The sequence below is a fragment of the Urocitellus parryii genome, assembly GCF_045843805.1.
Source record: "Urocitellus parryii isolate mUroPar1 chromosome 12 unlocalized genomic scaffold, mUroPar1.hap1 SUPER_12_unloc_3, whole genome shotgun sequence".
Classification (NCBI taxonomy): Eukaryota; Metazoa; Chordata; class Mammalia; order Rodentia; family Sciuridae; genus Urocitellus; species Urocitellus parryii.
This window is the reverse complement of record NW_027551760.1, coordinates 1,617,088-1,643,968: the sequence shown is the minus strand read 5'-3', so window position 1 is coordinate 1,643,968 and position 26,881 is coordinate 1,617,088. Positions and strand designations below refer to the sequence as shown.

At 50.1% G+C, this 26,881-nt stretch overlaps 1 protein-coding gene across 1 annotated transcript in view; it reads left to right on the top strand.

The window, feature by feature from the left end:
- Positions 1-491: 491 nt before the first annotated feature.
- LOC144251281 (uncharacterized) overlaps positions 492-26,881 on the top strand; it is an 85,027-nt gene continuing 58,637 nt past the window's right edge. The window contains exons 1-12 of the mRNA XM_077794323.1: positions 492-692; positions 2,177-2,385; positions 2,860-2,975; positions 3,142-3,372; positions 4,456-4,570; positions 4,765-4,888; positions 17,844-18,104; positions 19,589-19,797; positions 20,272-20,387; positions 20,554-20,784; positions 21,868-21,982; positions 22,177-22,274. Of these exons, the coding sequence (XP_077650449.1) occupies positions 631-692; positions 2,177-2,385; positions 2,860-2,975; positions 3,142-3,372; positions 4,456-4,570; positions 4,765-4,888; positions 17,844-18,104; positions 19,589-19,797; positions 20,272-20,387; positions 20,554-20,784; positions 21,868-21,982; positions 22,177-22,274 (1,887 nt within the window). The 5' untranslated portion in view covers positions 492-630. The remainder of the gene's footprint in view (positions 693-2,176; positions 2,386-2,859; positions 2,976-3,141; positions 3,373-4,455; positions 4,571-4,764; positions 4,889-17,843; positions 18,105-19,588; positions 19,798-20,271; positions 20,388-20,553; positions 20,785-21,867; positions 21,983-22,176; positions 22,275-26,881) is intronic.

The window sequence follows — 26,881 nt, the reverse complement described above, 5'->3', positions numbered from 1 at the left end:
CATCATTGCCTTGACAATGGATCAAACAGAACATGGAACCCTGGTATCCAGGCACCCACTTCACTGACCAAGCCATCCGAGCTCACTTGGTTGGAGCCACTGGAGGGAGAAGGATGTTCTCCTGTGGTTGCAGACAATGCCGAGCCTCAGGCTCCCAGGAATCTCAGGGGGGCCAACTAGCCCTTTTGTGGATACACTGGGTGAGGCTTCATCTTAGACGCCAGAGCCTCTGGCGATTGTCGCAGAGGAGCTCAAGAGTAACAGTGAGTAGCACAGGGCAGGTGAGCCCAGCAGGCCCTCTAGTCTGATCCCTGATGAATGGCCCAGGACTCCTATTCTGACTCTGTGTGTGTGTGTGTGTGTGTGTGTGTGTGTGTGTGTGTGTGTGTGTTTGTACTGATGGGAACTGTCCCATTGTGCTTTGACTCTAGTGTATTGGCACAAGTCATTTTTCTGTTTGTCACCATTTCCATTTTGAACCCACCATTCTTGGTCCCAACCCAGGGTGAAAATGATCAGAACACGGAGGAGCCCTTCAGGGTTCAGAGCCTTGAACCTTACAGGCAGGACCAGCTTAGGAATGAGCTCCTGCCTGTCATTTGTGGGAGGAACCTACAGTTCAGCAGCCACATGGGGTTAATCTCCTGGGATTTCATCCCCACCCAGCAGGTGCTGGATCTCTTGTTCCCAAGGTAAGCACCAGACCACCAAGCCCAAGTGTGTAGCCCCCTCATGCCTCTGTCTTGGGGCTGCCATGTGCCTCTCAGGGACCCAAAGGTTTGTGATACCTAATGAGATAGAGGACCACACTCATAGTGGAATGTCAGCCCCGAATGGGAGGAGTCCTGGAGGTGCCTGCCACAGCCTTGCAAGGGCAGTGAACTTCCCCTCTCAGGCAGAGAAACCATCCTGACTCCAGCTGATCCACAGAGGTCCGTGGAGCAGTCCCCACACACTGGGCACCACAGCTCAATGGTGTGCACTGAGCTCATTCCCAGGTGGACTCAGTGAGGCCAGGTGGTCTTTCTGGTGTGATGTTGGCTTTGTGAAGAACGTAGATCTGTGCCAGAGGCGTCTCAAAACTCGGGCCTTGGGAAAAGCACTTTTGGGTTAATAAAGACATGTTAGTTTCCGTAGTGGGACAGAGCGTCCTAGCTGGGACATAGCTGGACAGGGGCTTTGGACATGGCAGCTCCCACACCCAGAGATATGTGGGAATCAGCAGTTTGGGCTCATTCACTGGTGAACATGGAGAAAGCACCCACTGTGTGAAGACACGTTTCCAGTCACGTTTCATAATTCAGTGAAAAATGGGGTGCAAATGATTGCCATTGTGTCCCTTTTCATGGGGTCAGCCTAAACCGCAGGTGCCATGAGTACATATCCTCCATGTGACTGCATCCCTGACTCCATGAGGCATAACTGCACGTTGTCCTCTTCAGTGACTATGGTGGACCCTTGGACCAACTTCAACATGGAATGGGCTTGGGGTCAAGAGGGTGGGCTCCTGTTTCCAGAATAGGGACCTGCAAGGTGATTTGACTTGGGAAGGCTGAGGAAAGACTGCTCTCCCCAATTCAGTTTTCTGCCTGCAGTGTAAGGTGTGGGGCTTCAACAGTAGGAGGGGTAAGGCGGGGAGTTGTAGGTGGAGTCAGGGTCCTCTGGGGAAGGCCCTGGGATAATGGATCCCCCCACACCACACCTCCCTGTCCTCCCCCAGGGCCACAGAGATGTGGTCTGCACTCATGGGAAAAGAGAGGTCCACCGCTACTCAGGGGAACTCAGTGAGAGCTCACAGAGAATGAGGTAGCATTGCAGCCCACGCCAGGGGAGGAGGTGTCTCTTGAGCCCCGAGAAGAGTGGGCAGGAGGACAGACACTCCCAGAAGGTGCATTCCAGGTTGGAGAGCATGTAGCCAAGAGGAAGAAGAGTGTCAGGCCTGCCCAGAGGAGGGGAGAGCTGGTCAAACCATGGATCTAGCGCTCCTTCGTTGAAGGTTCTTTGCCTGTAGCGACCTGTCCTGACCCTGCCTGTACAGCCACTGTGTCTTGCCTGAGGTGGACTGGTGTGTTCAGAACCAGGGACGGTTCAGGAGGGTAGGGTCAGAGGTTTGCTCTGGAGGCCGTGGCGAAGGCAAGGCCAGGGTTTTGCTGACTCCACACCTGCCTCCCCACAGTGCCTCATCTTCCTTCCTGGGGACCTGGGTGAACTTCTACTCCGAGGCTTCCCATCAGCCTCCAGGCTCTCTGAGTCTGCAGCAGCTGCTGCCGTACATGTGGCTCCTCCTGAGTGGCTTTAACCTGGAGCACCAAGCACACCACCTGCTGGCCCAGGTTGAAGATGGCAGATCAAGCCAGGCAGAGCCTGAGAGCCAGGCGGACCGGGGTGAGTACCTAAGTACCTCAACACACCTCCAAACCATACCCCTCCAATTAGTGTAGCCCTGTATGAGTAGATGAGTCCACTGTCAAGGTGGAGGCACCCACCATCAAGTGCTTTTCCCCAAACCCACCTGTGATCATTGCTGCAGTGGGGAGAAAACCTTCAACACATGAGTCTTTGGGAACCAATCCAGATACAAAGTCTAGCTGTTTCTCTTTGATGGGTCCAACGTGAACTAAGAGGTACTGGGGTACAAGGGGCTATTTCCTTGAAAGGTGTTCCTGTAGTGGACCTCCTGTGCATAGAGGGTCCTCAGGGATTAATCAGTGGGGAGTGTTTGGTGGAACAGAAGCTGGATTCGGGGGCTCTCAGGTCTGTGTGTGAGACCTGAGCTGGCAGAGGCTCTCAGTTGTGGGGGATGTTGGGTAGTGTATTCCTTGAGTGTCACCTACCACGCCTCTGCCCCTGCCTTTCCAGAGCTGAGGGTCCCTGCTGATGCGAAAGTCTATCACGGCCTGATTGGAGGAGTGCATTATGACTTTCTTCTTGGAGAAACAGATGCCAGCAAGTCGTTGAAGGTCAAACCAAAGGAGGTAAACAGCCACCTTCTTCAGTCTTTACTCCTGGTGCCACTCCACATCCTCCAAGGGGACAAGAACCTCAGGTTCTGGATGGATGTTGTAGAATGCCCACAGAGCCAACTGCCAGGCTGGGTGGGGTGCAGTTGCTGGGCTTTGCTGATGTTGTCATCCCCCACAGTTCTTGGAACCTTCTGTGGCAGTGGCATCCAGGACCCCAGCAGCTGTGAGCAGCAGCTCTGCAGTGGCTGCAGGATCATTGCCCCAGGCCACCCAAAGCAATGAGTGCTGCATGAGAAAAGTCACCAGTAGCAGCTCCTCACTGCTTCACTCCAGCGAGCAGGTGGAAGACAGCCGCGTTGTTCACGTCCTCCTAGAGGGACAGAGCCTGAGGGAGACAAAGCGCATCCCGGTAAGCCCGACAGCAGGGCTGCCTCCTGGGTGTCCACACAGTGGAAGGCAGGAGACACAGCCAACCCCAGGGCTATGGTGGGAAATAAAGAAGAGACAGGTCCGTCTTAAGGGCTTGACCTGAGGAGGGAGAGCATCAGCATGCCCAGCTTCAGTGGTGAGTGGGCCTGTGTATTGTGGGTTTTGCAGGCCAGAAGTGCAGACGGAAGTGCTGTGGACAGATGAAGGCAGAGATATGTCCAGGGTGCAGGCTGCAGTGCCTAGAACTTGGTATTCTCAATGAGTGAAGTTGGAGCAGAGGAGGTGGCAGTGACTTGTCACATGTGTAGGAGGGGATGTGTTCCTGGTGGCAGGGAAGAGAACCTCCTTAGCATGACTAGGTGTAGGAATTTGGGGTCGGGATCACCTGGGGGGTCATGCCAAAGCTTCGGAATGTTAGGCTTTGCATGTATGTAAATACGGAGCTAAAGGGGTTCTTGGCAGAATTTCTATGGATGTGCAGTAGACACGCTAACGCTGCAGGTGTCCAGCTGCAGAGGAGACATGTTCAGTGACTGCCAGTGCTGAGTCAAGTACATCATTACAACCAGACCCGCACCGAGCTTCCAGAGGCCAGGGCCTCTCAAAGCTATCATGAAGCACTCAAGTGCACACTCTTGTATCTGAGTCTGTTTTGTGTCGTGGCAGTCAGGACCCAAATTTTCAGTGCATCTGCCTCTTCCACCCACAAAGGCAGCCTGCATCCCAGATCACACTTGGTGCGCAGATCCCTGGCCCATTGCTCTCATCTCAGTGAGATGAGAGTGTGTCTGTGCATAGGCAGTTTGGTCCTTTGACATGAGTGGAATGTGGCTCCCCAGGGGGAGGGGAGATGGCAGGTACAGGCAGATATTTGTACCAGGATTGTTCTAGTAGCACATTGCAAGAACCCAGGTGGTATATGGAGGACACACTCAGGTAGCAGGATAACAAGATTGTGCCCTTGTATATGTAGCTGAGATTTCTCCTGAATGTTTGACCACAGTCTTCTGGGTAGCTCTTCTAAAAGCCATTCTCTGATGACATTTGTCCCACCCTGATCCAGGTGACCTTTCAGGAGACGGTGACAAGCCTCATCCGCAGGGCCTTGGACCAAAATTTGTTGCAGCATGAGGATGTGGACAACTTTGAGCTGCTGTATATGATGTCTGAGGATGAGAGTAAGTAGGACAATCAGACAGTGGGGAGACATGATCCACAGTGGGCTCAGGATAACTGACAGCCAAGAGAAAGTGGGCCTTGGCCCCAAAATACCAAAGTGTGATGGGCCTGGCGGAGACTCTCAGGGGTTGTGGGTGTTTTGTGGTATAATCCTTGAGTGCCACCTAACAATTCTCTCCACTTCGCTCTGCAGAAATCAAGGTCTCTGACCACTCACTCGTGTGTCTGTCCATGAATCTGGGAATACAATATTTCATCGTGAGGAAACGCCCCCAGGTCAAGGGAAAGGAGGTAAACACCTACCTTATTCAAGCTGTGCATGTGCTGCCATTCCACTCCGACCTGAGGAAATAAGAAGCCTCAGCACCTGGACATATTTGCTGGAAGCCCATAGAGCCAACTGACAGTCTGGGGTGGCTTTCTGTTTCTGGGTTTGCTGATGTTCCATCCCCCACAGTTCTCAGAATCAACCTGCAAGTCCTCCAGGCCGCTTTCCCACAAGCAGGTGGGAGACACCTGCTTAATTCGTGTCCACTTAGAAACACAAAGTCCAGAGATGGCCAAGAGTGTTCTGGTAAGCCTGGGAGCAGGGGTGTCCCGTGGTGCTTACACCTGGGTGGGGAGCAGACACTGGTCCAATACCATGGACTACTCATGCCCTCTTGAATTTGGAGCTTCTGGATGATCAGGAGGATAGATGGGAATCAAGAAGGGAGAGGTCAGTGTGAAGGGCTGGAGCTGAGATGAGCGAGTGCAGCAGCTTGTCCACTGCCATGTCTGAGGGAGTCTGTGTGTCAGGTGGCAGCATGCAGTCCAGAAGGGCAGGGACAGGTATGGGTGACAGATGAGAATAGGACAGGAACTAGGTTGCAGGTTCCCTTGTATGGGATGCTGACGTCTATGGAGGAGGACAGCAGTGTGAGGTTCTCCGTGTTCCTTGAACAAGGAGCTGAGAGAGTCTCTCTGCAGAGTCGATATGGATGTGGAGCAAGCACACTAAATGTCCAGGTAACCCAATGACCACCCTTGCCGGATGAGGTGCCCTCCTACATCCCAGCCAGCACTGAGCCTCTGGAGGCCAGGAGCTGTCGTGGCTATCTTTCAGCACTCCTGTGTGTGGTCATGTTCCTGGGTCTGTTTTTGGCCCTGGCAATCCAGACCAAAGCCTCTAGGTTTTGTGCCTAGGCCATTCCCAATGCCGCCTGCATCCTCGGGCATACCTGGGATCTTGGAGGCTATTGTCCCATTCCTCCCAACTTGTGGGATGAGATTGCATCTGTATGCAGGTAGTGGGGTCCTTTCACTCCGAGAGGAGTGCAGCTCCACAAAGAGCAATGGCAGGCCCAGGAAGTCCTATGTACAAGGATTGGGCTAGTAGCCTGTGGGAAGAGCCCACACGATGAGCAGGAGGTCAGCCTCAGGTAGTAGGGTCATGGATGTTGCACTTGTATTTAGAGTGGAGGTGCCTCCAGGATGCCCCTGCCCACTGTCCTTGAGTAGTCACTTCAAGGCCCATTTCCTGAAGGCCTGTCTCCCATGCTGCTCCAGGTGACCTGCCAGGATAGGGCTCCTGTTGTCATCCGCAGCGCCCTCGACCTACACTTCCTTACTGAGGAGAATCCAGAGGATTATGAGCTGGGCCAAATCATCTCTCGCCGTCAGAGTAAGTGAGACAATCAGATAGCAGAGAGCAAGGGTCAGGATGTGGACTCAGGTCAACTCTTAGCAACAAAGAGTAGTCTCTGACCCCCCAAGAACACTCCAACAGGTGTGTTGGGTTCGTGCACAAAGCCAACTGCACTTCTGCTGGTGGAAGGTCTTGAGGTCCAATAGTATACCCCAGTGGATATTGCGGCTCCCCACCAGGTGCCCTCCCCTGGACATGAACAGGCATCCAAAGCTGACATCTTTGAGGAGTGAGGAGGAAAGCCTCTCTCCAGGAGCAGTATGTTTTCATGGTCTGGGATAGGAGTGGTTTCAAAGGAACATGGGAATGCATGGGCTAAAGAGGGAACTGGCATTTTGTGGACTGAAGCAGTACTATTGAAAGCCTTCTGTGTGACCAAAAAACCACTGCCTGGGCAGAGCATTGCCAGGATTCTAGCAAGCAGTAACAGGATGAAATTGGGAAGAAAACACAGCCTGGGAGACAGCCTGAATCATCTGTCTTTGCATAAATTCCATGGTCTTACGCACCTGAGTCCACTAGGCAAGGAGTGATCACAATAGCCAGGTTGTGATCCCTAACTAAAGTCAGATGAGGGCTTCCTGAGCACTTAGCCACAGAGCTCATCTGATAATAATGCCAGCGCTTTTTTGTTGGTTGGTTGGTTGGTTGGTTTTTGTGAGCCAAACACCACAGCAGCCATTATCCCAGCCTATGTACCCTGAAGACCACCATCCCTATGAGTTCTAGGATCACTTGTCTCCTATCTTAACCTACTGTTAGGTTAGTAGAGTCTATGGAAGAGGAAGTCTGTCTGGGGCCTTGGTAGCCTAAGAAATTCATAGCAGAGATCTCCACATCCAACCCAGAAGGGATGGAGAACAGGCTCTAGGTTAGAGGAGGGCTACAGGAAACACATGTTCAGAGGAAGGAGAAGCGGCTGTTGTATTCCCCCACTCGGGGTCATGGCACCACTGGGCCATACACCATGTTGGAGGGAAGCAGTCCCTTTGCTGGTCTTTGGAACCATTGTTCTCAGTAGGGCAGTATTTGGAATGTGGCCTCCATTCTCAGAAGCCTGGTTCACATGGAGGCGGGCTCCACCAACGCAGAAGCATGGCTCTAACGTGGTATCCGTGCTGGTCAGCCTGTCCTCACTGTGGCCATACTTGAGGAAAATAACTCAGAGGAGGAATCCTAGGCCTTTTCTCTGGGTTTCATAGCTTTCTCTTTGGTTGTGCACTGAGGCTGTCCATAAAGCTCTAGTGTGTGGCAGTGGAGAGCTCCTCAGCCCTTGCCACAAAGGCATAGACTGGGAGAGAGAGAACGAGGCTGGCAGAGAGGGAGAGAGAGAAAGATGGAGAGGGAGGACCTCTACTTGGAGAATGAGGATTCAGTGGAGCCAACAGGAACAAGGTACTGTTGCCCAGGGCACAACCCTGTTTAGGTCTTCCTCCAACCATGCTCAACCTTTCTTCCAGTCCCTCCCACCCCCCAGTAGTGTATTCATCTTGAATGAGAATTTCATGTTGACATCAGAGCACTCACCATCCAATGCTTCCCTCCAAACCCACCTATGAAGATGGCTCATGTGGGGACTGAATCTTCGGCACAGGAGCCTTTTGTGGGAGATTTCAGATGCCAACCCTAGTGGTGTGCTTTGGCAGATGCAAGAGGACCTGAGATATTCTGGAGTCCAAAGCCTTTGGTAGGAACAGACATTAGGTCTGTTGAAGTGCTCTGCCTAGTTCTTCCTCAGGGAGGACTGTGGAGGCTGTCTTTGTTGGTATTGGTGCTGAATTGGAGAGCTCTCAGGTGTGTGGCTCTGGCCTTTTCTGGCACAGGCTCTCAGATGTTGGCGTGTCCTAGGGAGCACCTCCTGAGTGCCACCTTCTTTTTGTACACCCCTCTCTCCCCAGAGCTGAGGATTCCAGCAGAGGCCAACGTATTTTATGCCAAGAATCCTCACAAAAAATCCAACTTTGTGCTGAGGAAAAGGAGCCTCTCCCAAAAGAATGATGGGTGGATCCAGCCTCAACCTCCCTCTCGTCCTGGAAAGAAGGCTCCAGCCCTCCTGAGGATGCTTGCAAAACCATTCTGCTGCTGTGTGCCTGGGCGGGGCTGAGGCAGCCCAGGAATATTTACATTGATTACTATTTTCTTCAAAGTTTGAATCTATAGTTTGCCATTGTCCTTGACCTTGTTTAGTAACACAGTTGTTACTCTATCCTGTATTTGTTGTTTCCATTAATATATTATTATTTTAAAATATATATGTTTTTGTTACCTGATCTACTGTGATGATTTGAGTATACTAAATGTAGCAGTGATTCCTAAAGGACACATCCAAACCAACAGGAAGGAGTGTTTCATTCTATCAGCAAGAACTTTGGTTTTTAGGAGTTTGGCAGATGGCATTATCTGAGTCAGTTTTCCAATGGGGGCAATGAAGTATCAGCTATGATGGTACAAACACAAACAAAGACACACAAACACACACAAGAGCACACACACTCACTGAGAGATAGATAGGCAGATGGAGTTGGTCTCTGCTGAAATACTTTGGAGACATGGTTCTGATTTCTCCCCTTTTGGAGTATTTTCAATTGCACAAGGTGTCTTGCAAATGAACCCATGTCTGAGGAAGACATGCATGTGTACTTCACATGCCACTTTTCACATAGCAGGAAGGTCATGTAATATTTTTCATGCAGCTGTCTTTTGACTGTGAACCATCCCATGAGGTCAGCTGTGGAATTTTCAACTTGTAGCATCACAATGGGGATCCACTCTTTGGATTTGGGGATATTTCCGATTTTCTTGATTCAGATTGGAACGATATATATATTAGTTTTTGATGAAAATTCTGCATTTGATGGTAATGAATGTCGTGCATCTAGGAATCTGTAGAGTGCAGACAATGAATGGATGCCTACTGTTGTCTGGACTGGTCTGAAAAGTCCTGTAGCATCTGAGCATGTGTGAGGGCTGTACAGGTCTTGCAAAAAGTCCAGGTCAGATGATCCTGCACAAAGCTGAACTCCTAGTGGTCTCCACAACAGTGTAAGGGCCAAGGAGAAACACACTTCCACACAGAAGTTGGGAAGCTACCTTATGAAGGTGATCATAGATGCGGGATTATTAATATATCCAGGTTGGCATCTATTATTTTTTTAGCTTTTGACTTTCGCAGCTGTGGGCATCTTGACAACCATCAACTCCCTGTAAGCACAGACAACTCTATAAGAACCTGAGGATAAATTTCCCTGTGCATGTCCCCTTGTGAAACTGCTGAAGCACCGCCTGGTTTACACACAGGTGGAATTTCTAGGTCAAAGTGTGCATGTTTACTTCTTTGACTAAGCACTGCCAGGTGGCTCTTCTGCATAGCTCTACCTGTGGCCAGGATTGTATTATCTAGCTTTCTAACTTTTGCATGTTGAGTAGATACATAGTGGGAGCACACTGTTTTTGTTGGTATTTTTCTTGGTATCTATTCTGATGCTTTTCACTGGGGGATTTTTTCCTGTGAAAATGGGCTTCCTCTACTTGACCTTATTTTCTTCTTTTTAAAATTTTTTCAATGTGACTTTTTAATTTTAGTTTTATTAAAGACATTGCCCCTTGCTTGCATAGTCTATATCTAAAGCACTAGTCCTTGCTCCAAGGCCCAGCTTGCTCTCAGCTGCCCCAGGAGGGGAACAGTCTTTGGCGGTAGACAAGAGACACCCCTGCAGGGGGCACAAGTGCTTTGGCCCTCTGCTGTCTTGCCAGCAGTGCTTCCCATGCTCACAGAGGGTTTCAGACACTGAGTCAATGGTCCAGGTGGTCTTTTGTTCAGTCTGATCTCAAATTGAGCTCCTCTGAGAGGTCATATTGAAGTCCTTGTGTGTACCTGATCCATCATTTTCAACAATATTCCAAGTTCACTTTTTGTGTGTACGTGGGTTCTGGGGATTGAACCCAGGGCCTTGAGCCTGTGAGGCAAGTGACCTACCTGAGCTACACCCTCAGAGACCCCTGTAAAAGTATTTCCCCTTTGCCTCGGGGTCTAAGTTGCCAAGGCTGACCTCAAACGTTCCTCTTGCCTCAGCCTCCCTGGTGGCTGGCATGACAGGCATGCACCTGGGACTGTCACACTCGAGCCTGTGATGGGAACTCATGTGCATCTGTCCAGGGCTGAGCATGGTTAGGCAGAGCTGTGCTCCAGGCTCCCTGCAGGGCTGTGGAGGCTTCTGCTGCCCAGCAGCCCTGGTGCCATGGCCAGGGCTCCTCCCAGCCGAGGGCAGGCAGCTGCCCATTGCTGTAGGCTGACCTTATTTTCTTCTTATGGCACTCGTCCGTTCTCTGGAGTATGTTGTATGGTTTGTCCATTGGGAGTCTAACAGGTCCTCTAGAACCTTCAAACAATTAGTAAAATTCCTAAACAGTAAGTGAGCACGCGCAGAAATTGGGCTAATATTTTGGGAAGAACAATGTTGGATGATATATTCATGGCTTGAATATATCATCCAACATGAAGTTATATTTTATTACTTACAAAATAATAAAATAATGAAGCAATACCATGGGCTGAGCTAAAATAGATCCTTAGGATCTTAGGCATTCTGTAATAAATCTGTGTCACTTGAAGTATAGAGTTGATCGACTCTGAGTAATGAAACAGAAGTAAAGGTATCAAAGCAAATGATCATCTGTTTCCAATTTTCTGTGATTTGGTTCAAGTGGTAAAGTGGTGATATTTCTTAATAATGGATCAAATAGGTTCATAATTGTTTTAGAGTACAATTAGATGCCTTCAAACTTTAGGCTACATGGGCACATTTGAGAACGGTTCCAGCCATTCTCTCATCCTTTGGGTCATTCCCCTCCTATGTCCTGTGAGACATTTTCTATGTGAGGCTTTAAGAAGAAGAAGAGAATATTCTGTGAAGAAAACCTTGTGATCTGTGCAGTATGAAGTTGAATGGATTCATTCAGAAATCAGAAATTCTATTGAAAGATATTTATTTGCATGAGCCAAATAAAACCTATTTTTAGGCATCCTGGTGAAGACAAGGTTTTATCTTTATGTCTCATTTTCTATGTTTTGTTGTTGTTGTTGTTGTTAGAATGAAATTCATATGTTGCCAGACCATTCTATCAGATGTGTAACTAGATGCCATTTAAATTACCCACTTTTACATGGTAGACAGTTTTTAATGAACACTGCCTGTCTGCACCTTTTTTAAAAACAGGACTGGGATCAGAAGCCCAAATACCAATGGTTAGCTGGAACATATTTTTCATTTGGCCTATCTGTCAGTATTCCCTGAGGTCATCTGTGCAATCAGCTTCGTTACTCCTGCTCCCTCACTGGATTTCATAGAAACCATATGCTATGTATGAATCAGGGACACCAATCCCACAACATAGCATTCTTTGAATATCCAAAGTCCCACTTTTCACTTCGCCATGCCTGAGATCAGCAGTAATATTTATCAGCAAATGTGAGATTTTCAAAGATCCAATTCTATGTGCTCCTTTCTCATAGAGCCTTAGGCAGGGATATAGCATACATAAATATTAAGTAAAGGCCATAGTTTTTAAAATGTCATCCATTGAATAGTTGACACATGTCTGAGATACTTTTTATTTTGGAGGAGGTATTATTTAATAGGGAATTCCAACAGCTACCTAATAGTGAAATGAGAAGTCTTGCATCCATTTTATTTTGTTTCTGATGATTTTTATGAGTAAGGGTAAGATACTTCCTTGTTCTGATGCAGATGTTGCCCACTTTTGTGAATGGATGCGGGGTGTCACCTACTACTTGCATATCTGCATATTGGGCTTGACACTGCTATCGTACTTGGTAGTTGGCAAAAAGTCAATACTGAAGTTAAGCTCTTGTGTTCTAGCAGCAGAGCTGAAGATCCTTGATGTGCCACCTTCTGCAATCCATGCTGCTCTCTTCATGTTCCTTATTGACTTCCTGGTGATGAGCATCATGGTCTCCTGGTCTTGAGAATGGCCAAGCATTGCTCTGTGAATGTGGAAGATGGGCATGTGGAAGGCTCCAGGGAGGAGGGATCATTGAACATGTACTCTAATCCATGTGCCTGTTGAATGACCTGTTTTTTTTATTTTTGGGTTTTAAGGGAGACACTGCCCTCAAACACTTCTGTGCAGCTGGGAATGCAGGCTTCTGCTTCACCTTGCAGGAAGCATTAACGAATCCTTTCCAGAAGACATGAGAAGAGAGAAGTGAGCCTCTGGTATCATGCAGGTTCCTTGCATTGCCCATGGGCTAGAAGAGAGAAGAGTTGCTTCATGAGATTTGATCCCCTTTTTCCTGAAAAGTTCCACACAGAGGTGAGTCCCCAGCATGTTTAGAAATCATTTCAGACACCTTTCTGGACGGAATTGAATCAGAGCCCCTGATGATGTGGAAGAGCTAAAGATGGGTTTGCTATGAATTTTCTATTTCATTCATCAGGGCCTGAGTCAAGTCAGTCATTGTGCTGTCAACACATGAGCTGCTGGTCAAATGTGAGGAAGTGGTCTTGCTTTATGAAAACACCACCCTGATTCAGTGAGCCAGAGGCAGCCTGCAGTCCCTGTTTTCCTGTAAAGGCAGATTGCTGTGGATGGCCTCTGGCCTCGTCATGCAGCCCTGCTCAGAGTAGGGGATTGAGGGACCAGGCAGATCCCTAGTTCCTTTTGACCTTTATTGCCATTGGGCCACCCCAGGATTCTTGGACTCTACCTGGTCTTCTGGCCTGGGTCAGGGGATGTGAGGTTTGGAATCCCCCTCTGTGGCAGGATCCCAAGCCCCCCCAGCCACTTGAGGACAGGCACAGCCTTCCCTAATTGTGTTAGAGTTGGAGACTTCTCCCACCCATCCTCATCCATGCTCATCCCACATTTTGTAGCTTGACACCTGAGGACCTTTATTCATTGACTTAGTTGTTAGTGATGATGGTTACTAAGACTAAGTGACTCTTTCAAGTCACATCACTTGCATGGTAGGGCTAGAGCATGGATCTTCCTAATTGATTTCATGGGACTCTCTCATGGAAACTGTGACTGCCTCCTAAACACACACTCTACATTTGGAGTGTCAAAATTCTTGGCACTGCCTCCTTGACAAGTGTATCTTGTCTTCTACGTGGGAATTTCAAAAATATTTTCCTTTGGTTTGTGGAGGTCATGCAGAAGTGATTTCATTTGAAATAGCCCAAACAAGAAATACCAGTTGTCTTTTTCGCCCATGGATGTGTGTAGTGAACATCCCTTTCTGTGTGCTTGCATGAGTTGCTCCTTTGAATTTGTTGAAGAATGGTTGGCTGGGGAGCAAGGTAACGAGAGATGGATATCAATGCTTGTCCAGTATTCTGAAGTGAAGAATGTATTGAGGATGTGAAGGCTTTTCTAGCCAGTTCCTATGGCTCAGTCAGGGATCAGTCAGAGGATTCTGTCTGGTAGACTCTTTGGAACATATGTCAAAGTGGCCTGGTCTTACCCTGTCCAGGACTGAATGCTGAGCTTGAGTGGGAGCTTCTTATCAGTTCAAGTACTTCCATGAGTCTGTCCTCTGTTCTCTTTGTTTTTTTTTTTTTTTTTCAGTTTTCAGTGGACATATCTTTATTTTATTTTATTTTATATGGTGCTGAGGATCGAACCCACTGACTCGCGCATGCCAGTCGAACACGTTACCACTTGAGCCACATCCCCAGCCCCCTCTGTTCTCTTTTTTCCGAGCAGTTTCTAACAGGAAAGGAGAACAAACATTGAAAGTACAGTGATTGATTATGTATACCAATGTTATTTGAATCAACTTTGTATAATTCAAAATTAACTTTTTGCTAGTAAAATTTCATATGTTGAGGAAATAATGAAAATATTGGGGTTGGGGGATGAGGATGGGCAAATCAAATATTTTTGAGCACCAAGACCTGTTTTTTTTTTTTTTTAACTTAAATCATAAACTGCCTGAGGACCACCGCAAGTAGATATTTCCAGAGACAGTGGGAAGGTAGTAGCACATGAGGAAGGGAAGAGCTCTCAGGATGGGAAGAGGGGGCCGCTTCAGGACTCACCGGGCAAGGCACGAGGCTGCTGGCCATGGTACATGCCTGGGCCCACTGAGTGGGGAAGATCCATGCTCTGTGTCCCTCCACCCTCCTCTGTAGCTTGTGTTGGCAGCAGATCAGGGAATTGGGGTCAGAAGTGCTCCCAGTAATATAGGCACCAGCCCCCAGAGTGTGTTCCTAGCCCTTTCCCCACCTGGCCTGACTTGGTGCTTGTGTTGATGCATGGCTGAAACCCTACAGTCATCAGAGTGTGTCTGCGGTCCAGATCCACCCTGCATGGCCAACATGCTCAGACCTTCGGCTGGGTCCTAGGCCTGCTACAACCAAACTCTGTCAACTGGGTGGCCAACAACAGAGGAAGGGCCTTCCCTCAAGCTCCAGGGGCTCAACACACAAGGTGTTGGGCGGTCTCACTGCCAAAACACCTCACAGGTTCCTAGGGGACTGTCCCCCCAACTCTCCCAGCCCTTGCCCACTCTCCTATTGCTGCCCACGATCTGTGGTTCCCATATGGGCATCCCGCCCTGGCTCCAACCTCACATAGCTGGTATCCCCAAGTCTCCCTGGTCTCTGGGTCCAGACTCTCCTCTTCCTACAAGAATATCAGATATTGGATTTGGTCCCAGTTGATGCTGTGTTCCATCATGTGAGCTCTTAGCTTCATCACTGTGCAAAGACTCTTTTCCCACACAAGTTCGCACGACTTTTGGCTGGCTTAAGAATTTTCAGGCGACACTTTTCTAATGAGTACACTTTCCTTCCTTCCGATCTCCCCCCAGTGAGCATTCCTCGCACCCTTGTCCTAGTTCCTTTATGGCAGTTTCCCTCCTTATGGCTGAGAGGACCTAGTGACCCCTGGATTCACACGTTCTCCTTAATCACCAACACACTGCAGAATTCTCCAAAGGGCCATATATGCTCCTGGAAGTTGGTGTTGGAAATAGTTCTCCATCCATTAATCACTCCCTCACTCACTAATGTCCTTGTGTCCTTGAGAAAGGCTCTCCCTTTCCTGGTTTTCCTGAATAGAAATCCTCTTGCCTCTTGGGTGAATAGGGTTATGGGTTGTGCAGAGGGTGTTGGTCCACTGAGCATCTTAGAGACTGTCCTTTATGGAGCCTAATGATCCTCACTGGGGAATGAGGCCAGGGTCCTAACTGTGGTTAGTGTGAGGACACCCTGGGTTCAGAGAGGGAAAGAAGGACGAGGGAAACTCAGATGTCCCTTCATGGCCCCTGGAGTTAGAGGACTTACCCCTTTGCACCTGGGATCAGGAGACCTCATTTCCTCAAGGACACGCACACTCAGACGTTAATCTTGAGTGTGGGTTCCTTTCTGGGGTCCAGGGCTGTTGTTAGCCACCAGGAATGACAGTGCTCTCCATGCTGAGTGGAGCCATTTTTGCCAGGAAAGAGCCCGTGGTCACGCCTTGTGCAAAGCATCCCGCGCCAGGGGCTCCCATCCCTACATTCCTATCCTGAAAGGAAACCACTCAGAGGCAAGGTGGGTCCAACGACCTCCCATGTGTTCACTCATCACTGTGTTCCAGCATCACCCCAGTTAACAGTCCTGATGGGATTGGATGTGGCTCAGAGTGTCACCCTCATGAGCTCTACCCTGCCACAGCTGCAGTTCTGCAGTGGGAGAAACTCAAAACCTCAAAACACATGCACATGAAAGAAAAGAGCAAGAGCCAGAGCCCAAACAGGCCAGGTGTGGCAAAGACAGCTGGAGTGCCTAGGTTGGGACTCAGAATTCTGTCAGTGGGGTGGCATTGCTGCTGGCACCAGCATGATAACAGAGAGCCAGCCCTGCTCATTTTGGGGAGCAGTGTGTTGGGGAAGGCAGCAGAAATTGAGAGGCAGGATTGAGTTTGGCCCTAGGAGGAGGTTGGGTAAGAGGCCAGTGTGGGTTGGAGGGCCTGGGCAGATAGAGAGAGGCCAGGGCACACCCCAAAGCCTGGAGACTGCACTGGATGTCCAGGGTTGTGAAACACCCTCCCCTCTTACTCACAACTGAGAGCAAGGGGCATTGATGAGTTCAGTTTGTGTGCGGCTGCATCCAAGGTGGCTCGGCTAGGCACCTCTGTTTCCTTGACTCAGGAGGCTGGGAGTCCAGGCTCCACCGAGGCTCGGCTGGGAGGATCGGACTCTGAGTTTATGCCTGTGTTCCTGGTAGGATCCATGTTGGCTGAGCCTCAGTGTTTTTGTAATGAGAGGATGGGTGACCGTCATGTCTTTATCACAGGACACACTTGCTAAATGGATTTGTTTGCTCTGAGGAGGAAAGAGAGAGGGGGGAGTGGTGCTGGAGACAGGGATGCAGACAGGGGTCATGGACTTGGCATAACTCAGTCTTGGAGGTGATATCCCATCACCTGTACCCACTTCAATTCCCATGAATCCAGAGGCTGAGCCCCCTTGAGGTGAGGGGTGAACCGGTTCTGGGCAGCAGGATGCTGTGGTACCTCGGAGTCTCTGTGAGACCCCAACACTAGACACACTTGGCCCTTTTGAAATCTTAGGAGAAGCCTTGGGAAGTTGTATGGCAGAGGGGAGCAGCCTCTGCATCTCAGTCCCCTCCAACTTGCCATGGTGTAGAGAGGGAACTGCAGCCACGATGGGACGGACATTGGCCATGTCCCTGTGTGGGACACAGGCCTGATTGAGTTAGGGTGCATTCTTTGTCTCTCCCCTTCTTGTGATTGTCCCATCTGTACATTTGTGCTTTAGCCACCTGTGAGTCCCATCTCTGGTTTCAGAGAGAATAGAGGGTGTTAGGGGCCAATAGACACAATAAACCCTAGAGATTAGATGCTACCCTACTTTCCAGAAAAGACTGGGCACACCATGAGTTGCACAATGATGGGACCAGGGTCCAAAAGCTGCTGAGAGGGAAGGACTGGTTGTGAATGCATTTTTGAAGGCTCCAAGCTGGAACTCTAGTGGCACCAAGCAGGGCAGATGCTGGTGGGGATGTTTGGGTAGTTGTTGGTGAACACCTGCGCACCTGAGATGGGTAGGCATGGAGGAGAAATCAGCAGCCCATAGGGCTTTTGAAAGTGGTCTTATGTGAAAAGAGGCTCAGGTATGGGCACAGGAAATGACATCATTGCCTTGACAATGGATCAAACAGAACATGGAACCCTGGTATCCAGGCACCCACTTCACTGACCAAGCCATCCGAGCTCACTTGGTTGGAGCCACTGGAGGGAGAAGGATGTTCTCCTGTGGTTGCAGACAATGCCGAGCCTCAGGCTCCCAGGAATCTCAGGGGGGCCAACTAGCCCTTTTGTGGATACACTGGGTGAGGCTTCATCTTAGACGCCAGAGCCTCTGGCGATTGTCGCAGAGGAGCTCAAGAGTAACAGTGAGTAGCACAGGGCAGGTGAGCCCAGCAGGCCCTCTAGTCTGATCCCTGATGAATGGCCCAGGACTCCTATTCTGACTCTCTGTGTGTGTGTGTGTGTGTGTGTGTGTGTGTGTGTGTGTTTGTACTGATGGGAACTGTCCCATTGTGCTTTGACTCTAGTGTATTGGCACAAGTCATTTTTCTGTTTGTCACCATTTCCATTTTGAACCCACCATTCTTGGTCCCAACCCAGGGTGAAAATGATCAGAACACGGAGGAGCCCTTCAGGGTTCAGAGCCTTGAACCTTACAGGCAGGACCAGCTTAGGAATGAGCTCCTGCCTGTCATTTGTGGGAGGAACCTACAGTTCAGCAGCCACATGGGGTTAATCTCCTGGGATTTCATCCCCACCCAGCAGGTGCTGGATCTCTTGTTCCCAAGGTAAGCACCAGACCACCAAGCCCAAGTGTGTAGCCCCCTCATGCCTCTGTCTTGGGGCTGCCATGTGCCTCTCAGGGACCCAAAGGTTTGTGATACCTAATGAGATAGAGGACCACACTCATAGTGGAATGTCAGCCCCGAATGGGAGGAGTCCTGGAGGTGCCTGCCACAGCCTTGCAAGGGCAGTGAACTTCCCCTCTCAGGCAGAGAAACCATCCTGACTCCAGCTGATCCACAGAGGTCCGTGGAGCAGTCCCCACACACTGGGCACCACAGCTCAATGGTGTGCACTGAGCTCATTCCCAGGTGGACTCAGTGAGGCCAGGTGGTCTTTCTGGTGTGATGTTGGCTTTGTGAAGAACGTAGATCTGTGCCAGAGGCGTCTCAAAACTCGGGCCTTGGGAAAAGCACTTTTGGGTTAATAAAGACATGTTAGTTTCCGTAGTGGGACAGAGCGTCCTAGCTGGGACATAGCTGGACAGGGGCTTTGGACATGGCAGCTCCCACACCCAGAGATATGTGGGAATCAGCAGTTTGGGCTCATTCACTGGTGAACATGGAGAAAGCACCCACTGTGTGAAGACACGTTTCCAGTCACGTTTCATAATTCAGTGAAAAATGGGGTGCAAATGATTGCCATTGTGTCCCTTTTCATGGGGTCAGCCTAAACCGCAGGTGCCATGAGTACATATCCTCCATGTGACTGCATCCCTGACTCCATGAGGCATAACTGCACGTTGTCCTCTTCAGTGACTATGGTGGACCCTTGGACCAACTTCAACATGGAATGGGCTTGGGGTCAAGAGGGTGGGCTCCTGTTTCCAGAATAGGGACCTGCAAGGTGATTTGACTTGGGAAGGCTGAGGAAAGACTGCTCTCCCCAATTCAGTTTTCTGCCTGCAGTGTAAGGTGTGGGGCTTCAACAGTAGGAGGGGTAAGGCGGGGAGTTGTAGGTGGAGTCAGGGTCCTCTGGGGAAGGCCCTGGGATAATGGATCCCCCCACACCACACCTCCCTGTCCTCCCCCAGGGCCACAGAGATGTGGTCTGCACTCATGGGAAAAGAGAGGTCCACCGCTACTCAGGGGAACTCAGTGAGAGCTCACAGAGAATGAGGTAGCATTGCAGCCCACGCCAGGGGAGGAGGTGTCTCTTGAGCCCCGAGAAGAGTGGGCAGGAGGACAGACACTCCCAGAAGGTGCATTCCAGGTTGGAGAGCATGTAGCCAAGAGGAAGAAGAGTGTCAGGCCTGCCCAGAGGAGGGGAGAGCTGGTCAAACCATGGATCTAGCGCTCCTTCGTTGAAGGTTCTTTGCCTGTAGCGACCTGTCCTGACCCTGCCTGTACAGCCACTGTGTCTTGCCTGAGGTGGACTGGTGTGTTCAGAACCAGGGACGGTTCAGGAGGGTAGGGTCAGAGGTTTGCTCTGGAGGCCGTGGCGAAGGCAAGGCCAGGGTTTTGCTGACTCCACACCTGCCTCCCCACAGTGCCTCATCTTCCTTCCTGGGGACCTGGGTGAACTTCTACTCCGAGGCTTCCCATCAGCCTCCAGGCTCTCTGAGTCTGCAGCAGCTGCTGCCGTACATGTGGCTCCTCCTGAGTGGCTTTAACCTGGAGCACCAAGCACACCACCTGCTGGCCCAGGTTGAAGATGGCAGATCAAGCCAGGCAGAGCCTGAGAGCCAGGCGGACCGGGGTGAGTACCTAAGTACCTCAACACACCTCCAAACCATACCCCTCCAATTAGTGTAGCCCTGTATGAGTAGATGAGTCCACTGTCAAGGTGGAGGCACCCACCATCAAGTGCTTTTCCCCAAACCCACCTGTGATCATTGCTGCAGTGGGGAGAAAACCTTCAACACATGAGTCTTTGGGAACCAATCCAGATACAAAGTCTAGCTGTTTCTCTTTGATGGGTCCAACGTGAACTAAGAGGTACTGGGGTACAAGGGGCTATTTCCTTGAAAGGTGTTCCTGTAGTGGACCTCCTGTGCATAGAGGGTCCTCAGGGATTAATCAGTGGGGAGTGTTTGGTGGAACAGAAGCTGGATTCGGGGGCTCTCAGGTCTGTGTGTGAGACCTGAGCTGGCAGAGGCTCTCAGTTGTGGGGGATGTTGGGTAGTGTATTCCTTGAGTGTCACCTACCACGCCTCTGCCCCTGCCTTTCCAGAGCTGAGGGTCCCTGCTGATGCGAAAGTCTATCACGGCCTGATTGGAGGAGTGCATTATGACTTTCTTCTTGGAGAAACAGATGCCAGCAAGTCGTTGAAGGTCAAACCAAAGGAGGTAAACAGCCACCTTCTTCAGTCTTTACTCCTGGTGCCACTCCACATCCTCCAAGGGGACAAGAACCTCAGGTTCTGGATGGATGTTGTAGAATGCCCACAGAGCCAACTGCCAGGCTGGGTGGGGTGCAGTTGCTGGGCTTTGCTGATGTTGTCATCCCCCACAGTTCTTGGAACCTTCTGTGGCAGTGGCATCCAGGACCCCAGCAGCTGTGAGCAGCAGCTCTGCAGTGGCTGCAGGATCATTGCCCCAGGCCACCCAAAGCAATGAGTGCTGCATGAGAAAAGTCACCAGTAGCAGCTCCTCACTGCTTCACTCCAGCGAGCAGGTGGAAGACAGCCGCGTTGTTCACGTCCTCCTAGAGGGACAGAGCCTGAGGGAGACAAAGCGCATCCCGGTAAGCCCGACAGCAGGGCTGCCTCCTGGGTGTCCACACAGTGGAAGGCAGGAGACACAGCCAACCCCAGGGCTATGGTGGGAAATAAAGAAGAGACAGGTCCGTCTTAAGGGCTTGACCTGAGGAGGGAGAGCATCAGCATGCCCAGCTTCAGTGGTGAGTGGGCCTGTGTATTGTGGGTTTTGCAGGCCAGAAGTGCAGACGGAAGTGCTGTGGACAGATGAAGGCAGAGATATGTCCAGGGTGCAGGCTGCAGTGCCTAGAACTTGGTATTCTCAATGAGTGAAGTTGGAGCAGAGGAGGTGGCAGTGACTTGTCACATGTGTAGGAGGGGATGTGTTCCTGGTGGCAGGGAAGAGAACCTCCTTAGCATGACTAGGTGTAGGAATTTGGGGTCGGGATCACCTGGGGGGTCATGCCAAAGCTTCGGAATGTTAGGCTTTGCATGTATGTAAATACGGAGCTAAAGGGGTTCTTGGCAGAATTTCTATGGATGTGCAGTAGACACGCTAACGCTGCAGGTGTCCAGCTGCAGAGGAGACATGTTCAGTGACTGCCAGTGCTGAGTCAAGTACATCATTACAACCAGACCCGCACCGAGCTTCCAGAGGCCAGGGCCTCTCAAAGCTATCATGAAGCACTCAAGTGCACACTCTTGTATCTGAGTCTGTTTTGTGTCGTGGCAGTCAGGACCCAAATTTTCAGTGCATCTGCCTCTTCCACCCACAAAGGCAGCCTGCATCCCAGATCACACTTGGTGCGCAGATCCCTGGCCCATTGCTCTCATCTCAGTGAGATGAGAGTGTGTCTGTGCATAGGCAGTTTGGTCCTTTGACATGAGTGGAATGTGGCTCCCCAGGGGGAGGGGAGATGGCAGGTACAGGCAGATATTTGTACCAGGATTGTTCTAGTAGCACATTGCAAGAACCCAGGTGGTATATGGAGGACACACTCAGGTAGCAGGATAACAAGATTGTGCCCTTGTATATGTAGCTGAGATTTCTCCTGAATGTTTGACCACAGTCTTCTGGGTAGCTCTTCTAAAAGCCATTCTCTGATGACATTTGTCCCACCCTGATCCAGGTGACCTTTCAGGAGACGGTGACAAGCCTCATCCGCAGGGCCTTGGACCAAAATTTGTTGCAGCATGAGGATGTGGACAACTTTGAGCTGCTGTATATGATGTCTGAGGATGAGAGTAAGTAGGACAATCAGACAGTGGGGAGACATGATCCACAGTGGGCTCAGGATAACTGACAGCCAAGAGAAAGTGGGCCTTGGCCCCAAAATACCAAAGTGTGATGGGCCTGGCGGAGACTCTCAGGGGTTGTGGGTGTTTTGTGGTATAATCCTTGAGTGCCACCTAACAATTCTCTCCACTTCGCTCTGCAGAAATCAAGGTCTCTGACCACTCACTCGTGTGTCTGTCCATGAATCTGGGAATACAATATTTCATCGTGAGGAAACGCCCCCAGGTCAAGGGAAAGGAGGTAAACACCTACCTTATTCAAGCTGTGCATGTGCTGCCATTCCACTCCGACCTGAGGAAATAAGAAGCCTCAGCACCTGGACATATTTGCTGGAAGCCCATAGAGCCAACTGACAGTCTGGGGTGGCTTTCTGTTTCTGGGTTTGCTGATGTTCCATCCCCCACAGTTCTCAGAATCAACCTGCAAGTCCTCCAGGCCGCTTTCCCACAAGCAGGTGGGAGACACCTGCTTAATTCGTGTCCACTTAGAAACACAAAGTCCAGAGATGGCCAAGAGTGTTCTGGTAAGCCTGGGAGCAGGGGTGTCCCGTGGTGCTTACACCTGGGTGGGGAGCAGACACTGGTCCAATACCATGGACTACTCATGCCCTCTTGAATTTGGAGCTTCTGGATGATCAGGAGGATAGATGGGAATCAAGAAGGGAGAGGTCAGTGTGAAGGGCTGGAGCTGAGATGAGCGAGTGCAGCAGCTTGTCCACTGCCATGTCTGAGGGAGTCTGTGTGTCAGGTGGCAGCATGCAGTCCAGAAGGGCAGGGACAGGTATGGGTGACAGATGAGAATAGGACAGGAACTAGGTTGCAGGTTCCCTTGTATGGGATGCTGACGTCTATGGAGGAGGACAGCAGTGTGAGGTTCTCCGTGTTCCTTGAACAAGGAGCTGAGAGAGTCTCTCTGCAGAGTCGATATGGATGTGGAGCAAGCACACTAAATGTCCAGGTAACCCAATGACCACCCTTGCCGGATGAGGTGCCCTCCTACATCCCAGCCAGCACTGAGCCTCTGGAGGCCAGGAGCTCTCGTGGCTATCTTTCAGCACTCCTGTGTGTGGTCATGTTCCTGGGTCTGTTTTTGGCCCTGGCAATCCAGACCAAAGCCTCTAGGTTTTGTGCCTAGGCCATTCCCAATGCCGCCTGCATCCTCGGGCATACCTGGGATCTTGGAGGCTATTGTCCCATTCCTCCCAACTTGTGGGATGAGATTGCATCTGTATGCAGGTAGTGGGGTCCTTTCACTCCGAGAGGAGTGCAGCTCCACAAAGAGCAATGGCAGGCCCAGGAAGTCCTATGTACAAGGATTGGGCTAGTAGCCTGTGGGAAGAGCCCACACGATGAGCAGGAGGTCAGCCTCAGGTAGTAGGGTCATGGATGTTGCACTTGTATTTAGAGTGGAGGTGCCTCCAGAATGCCCCTGCCCACTGTCCTTGAGTAGTCACTTCAAGGCCCATTTCCTGAAGGCCTGTCTCCCATGCTGCTCCAGGTGACCTGCCAGGATAGGGCTCCTGTTGTCATCCGCAGCGCCCTCGACCTACACTTCCTTACTGAGGAGAATCCAGAGGATTATGAGCTGGGCCAAATCATCTCTCGCCGTCAGAGTAAGTGAGACAATCAGATAGCAGAGAGCAAGGGTCAGGATGTGGACTCAGGTCAACTCTTAGCAACAAAGAGTAGTCTCTGACCCCCAAGAACACTCCAACAGGTGTGTTGGGTTCGTGCACAAAGCCAACTGCACTTCTGCTGGTGGAAGGTCTTGAGGTCCAATAGTATACCCCAGTGGATATTGCGGCTCCCCACCAGGTGCCCTCCCCTGGACATGAACAGGCATCCAAAGCTGACATCTTTGAGGAGTGAGGAGGAAAGCCTCTCTCCAGGAGCAGTATGTTTTCATGGTCTGGGATAGGAGTGGTTTCAAAGGAACATGGGAATGCATGGGCTAAAGAGGGAACTGGCATTTTGTGGACTGAAGCAGTACTATTGAAAGCCTTCTGTGTGACCAAAAAACCACTGCCTGGGCAGAGCATTGCCAGGATTCTAGCAAGCAGTAACAGGATGAAATTGGGAAGAAAACACAGCCTGGGAGACAGCCTGAATCATCTGTTTTTGCATAAATTCCATGGTCTTACGCACCTGAGTCCACTAGGCAAGGAGTGATCACAATAGCCAGGTTGTGATCCCTAACTAAAGTCAGATGAGGGCTTCCTGAGCACTTAGCCACAGAGCTCATCTGATAATAATGCCAGCGCTTTTTTGTTGGTTGGTTGGTTGGTTGGTTTTTGTGAGCCAAACACCACAGCAGCCATTATCCCAGCCTATGTACCCTGAAGACCACCATCCCTATGAGTTCTAGGATCACTTGTCTCCTATCTTAACCTACTGTTAGGTTAGTAGAGTCTATGGAAGAGGAAGTCTGTCTGGGGCCTTGGTAGCCTAAGAAATTCATAGCAGAGATCTCCACATCCAACCCAGAAGGGATGGAGAACAGGCTCTAGGTTAGAGGAGGGCGACAGGAAACACATGTTCAGAGGAAGGAGAAGCGGCTGTTGTATTCCCCCACTCGGGGTCATGGCACCACTGGGCCATACACCATGTTGGAGGGAAGCAGTCCCTTTGCTGGTCTTTGGAACCATTGTTCTCAGTAGGGCAGTATTTGGAATGTGGCCTCCATTCTCAGAAGCCTGGTTCACATGGAGGCGGGCTCCACCAACGCAGAAGCATGGCTCTAACGTGGTATCCGTGCTGGTCAGCCTGTCCTCACTGTGGCCATACTTGAGGAAAATAACTCAGAGGAGGAATCCTAGGCCTTTTCTCTGGGTTTCATAGCTTTCTCTTTGGTTGTGCACTGAGGCTGTCCATAAAGCTCTAGTGTGTGGCAGTGGAGAGCTCCTCAGCCCTTGCCACAAAGGCATAGACTGGGAGAGAGAGAACGAGGCTGGCAGAGAGGGAGAGAGAGAAAGATGGAGAGGGAGGACCTCTACTTGGAGAATGAGGATTCAGTGGAGCCAACAGGAACAAGGTACTGTTGCCCAGGGCACAACCCTGTTTAGGTCTTCCTCCAACCATGCTCAACCTTTCTTCCAGTCCCTCCCACCCCCCAGTAGTGTATTCATCTTGAATGAGAATTTCATGTTGACATCAGAGCACTCACCATCCAATGCTTCCCTCCAAACCCACCTATGAAGATGGCTCACGTGGGGACTGAATCTTCGGCACAGGAGCCTTTTGTGGGAGATTTCAGATGCCAACCCTAGTGGTGTGCTTTGGCAGATGCAAGAGGACCTGAGATATTCTGGAGTCCAAACCCTTTGGAAGGAACAGACATTAGGTCTGTTGAAGTGCTCTGCCTAGTTCTTCCTCAGGGAGGACTGTGGAGGCTGTCTTTGTTGGTATTGGTGCTGAATTGGAGAGCTCTCAGGTGTGTGGCTCTGGCCTTTTCTGGCACAGGCTCTCAGATGTTGGCGTGTCCTAGGGAGCACCTCCTGAGTGCCACCTTCTTTTTGTACACCCCTCTCTCCCCAGAGCTGAGGATTCCAGCAGAGGCCAACGTATTTTATGCCAAGAATCCTCACAAAAAATCCAACTTTGTGCTGAGGAAAAGGAGCCTCTCCCAAAAGAATGATGGGTGGATCCAGCCTCAACCTCCCTCTCGTCCTGGAAAGAAGGCTCCAGCCCTCCTGAGGATGCTTGCAAAACCATTCTGCTGCTGTGTGCCTGGGCGGGGCTGAGGCAGCCCAGGAATATTTACATTGATTACTATTTTCTTCAAAGTTTGAATCTATAGTTTGCCATTGTCCTTGACCTTGTTTAGTAACACAGTTGTTACTCTATCCTGTATTTGTTGTTTCCATTAATATATTATTATTTTAAAATATATATGTTTTTGTTACCTGATCTACTGTGATGATTTGAGTATACTAAATGTAGCAGTGATTCCTAAAGGACACATCCAAACCAACAGGAAGGAATGTTTCATTCTATCAGCAAGAACTTTGGTTTTTAGGAGTTTGGCAGATGGCATTATCTGAGTCAGTTTTCCAGTGGGGGCAATGAAGTATCAGCTATGATGGTACAAACACAAACAAAGACACACAAACACACACAAGAGCACACACACTCACTGAGAGATAGATAGACAGATGGAGTTGGTCTCTGCTGAAATACTTTGGAGACATGGTTCTGATTTCTCCCCTTTTGGAGTATTTTCAATTGCACAAGGTGTCTTGCAAATGAACCCATGTCTGAGGAAGACATGCATGTGTACTTCACATGCCACTTTTCACATAGCAGGAAGGTCATGTAATATTTTTCATGCAGCTGTCTTTTGACTGTGAACCATCCCATGAGGTCAGCTGTGGAATTTTCAACTTGTAGCATCACAATGGGGATCCACTCTTTGGATTTGGGGATATTTCCGATTTTCTTGATTCAGATTGGAACGATATATATATTAGTTTTTGAAGAAAATTCTGCATTTGATGGTAATGAATGTCGTGCATCTAGGAATCTGTAGAGTGCAGACAATGAATGGATGCCTACTGTTGTCTGGACTGGTCTGAAAAGTCCTGTAGCATCTGAGCATGTGTGAGGGCTGTACAGGTCTTGCAAAAAGTCCAGGTCAGATGATCCTGCACAAAGCTGAACTCCTAGTGGTCTCCACAACAGTGTAAGGGCCAAGGAGAAACACACTTCCACACAGAAGTTGGGAAGCTACCTTATGAAGGTGATCATAGATACGGGATCCTCTTGGTAGGACCCATTTTCTATTGGGCCAGAACTGTGCTCTGAATGTGGTTGCTAGAAGAACTTGGAATTTTCTAACTGAAGCAGTTCGTG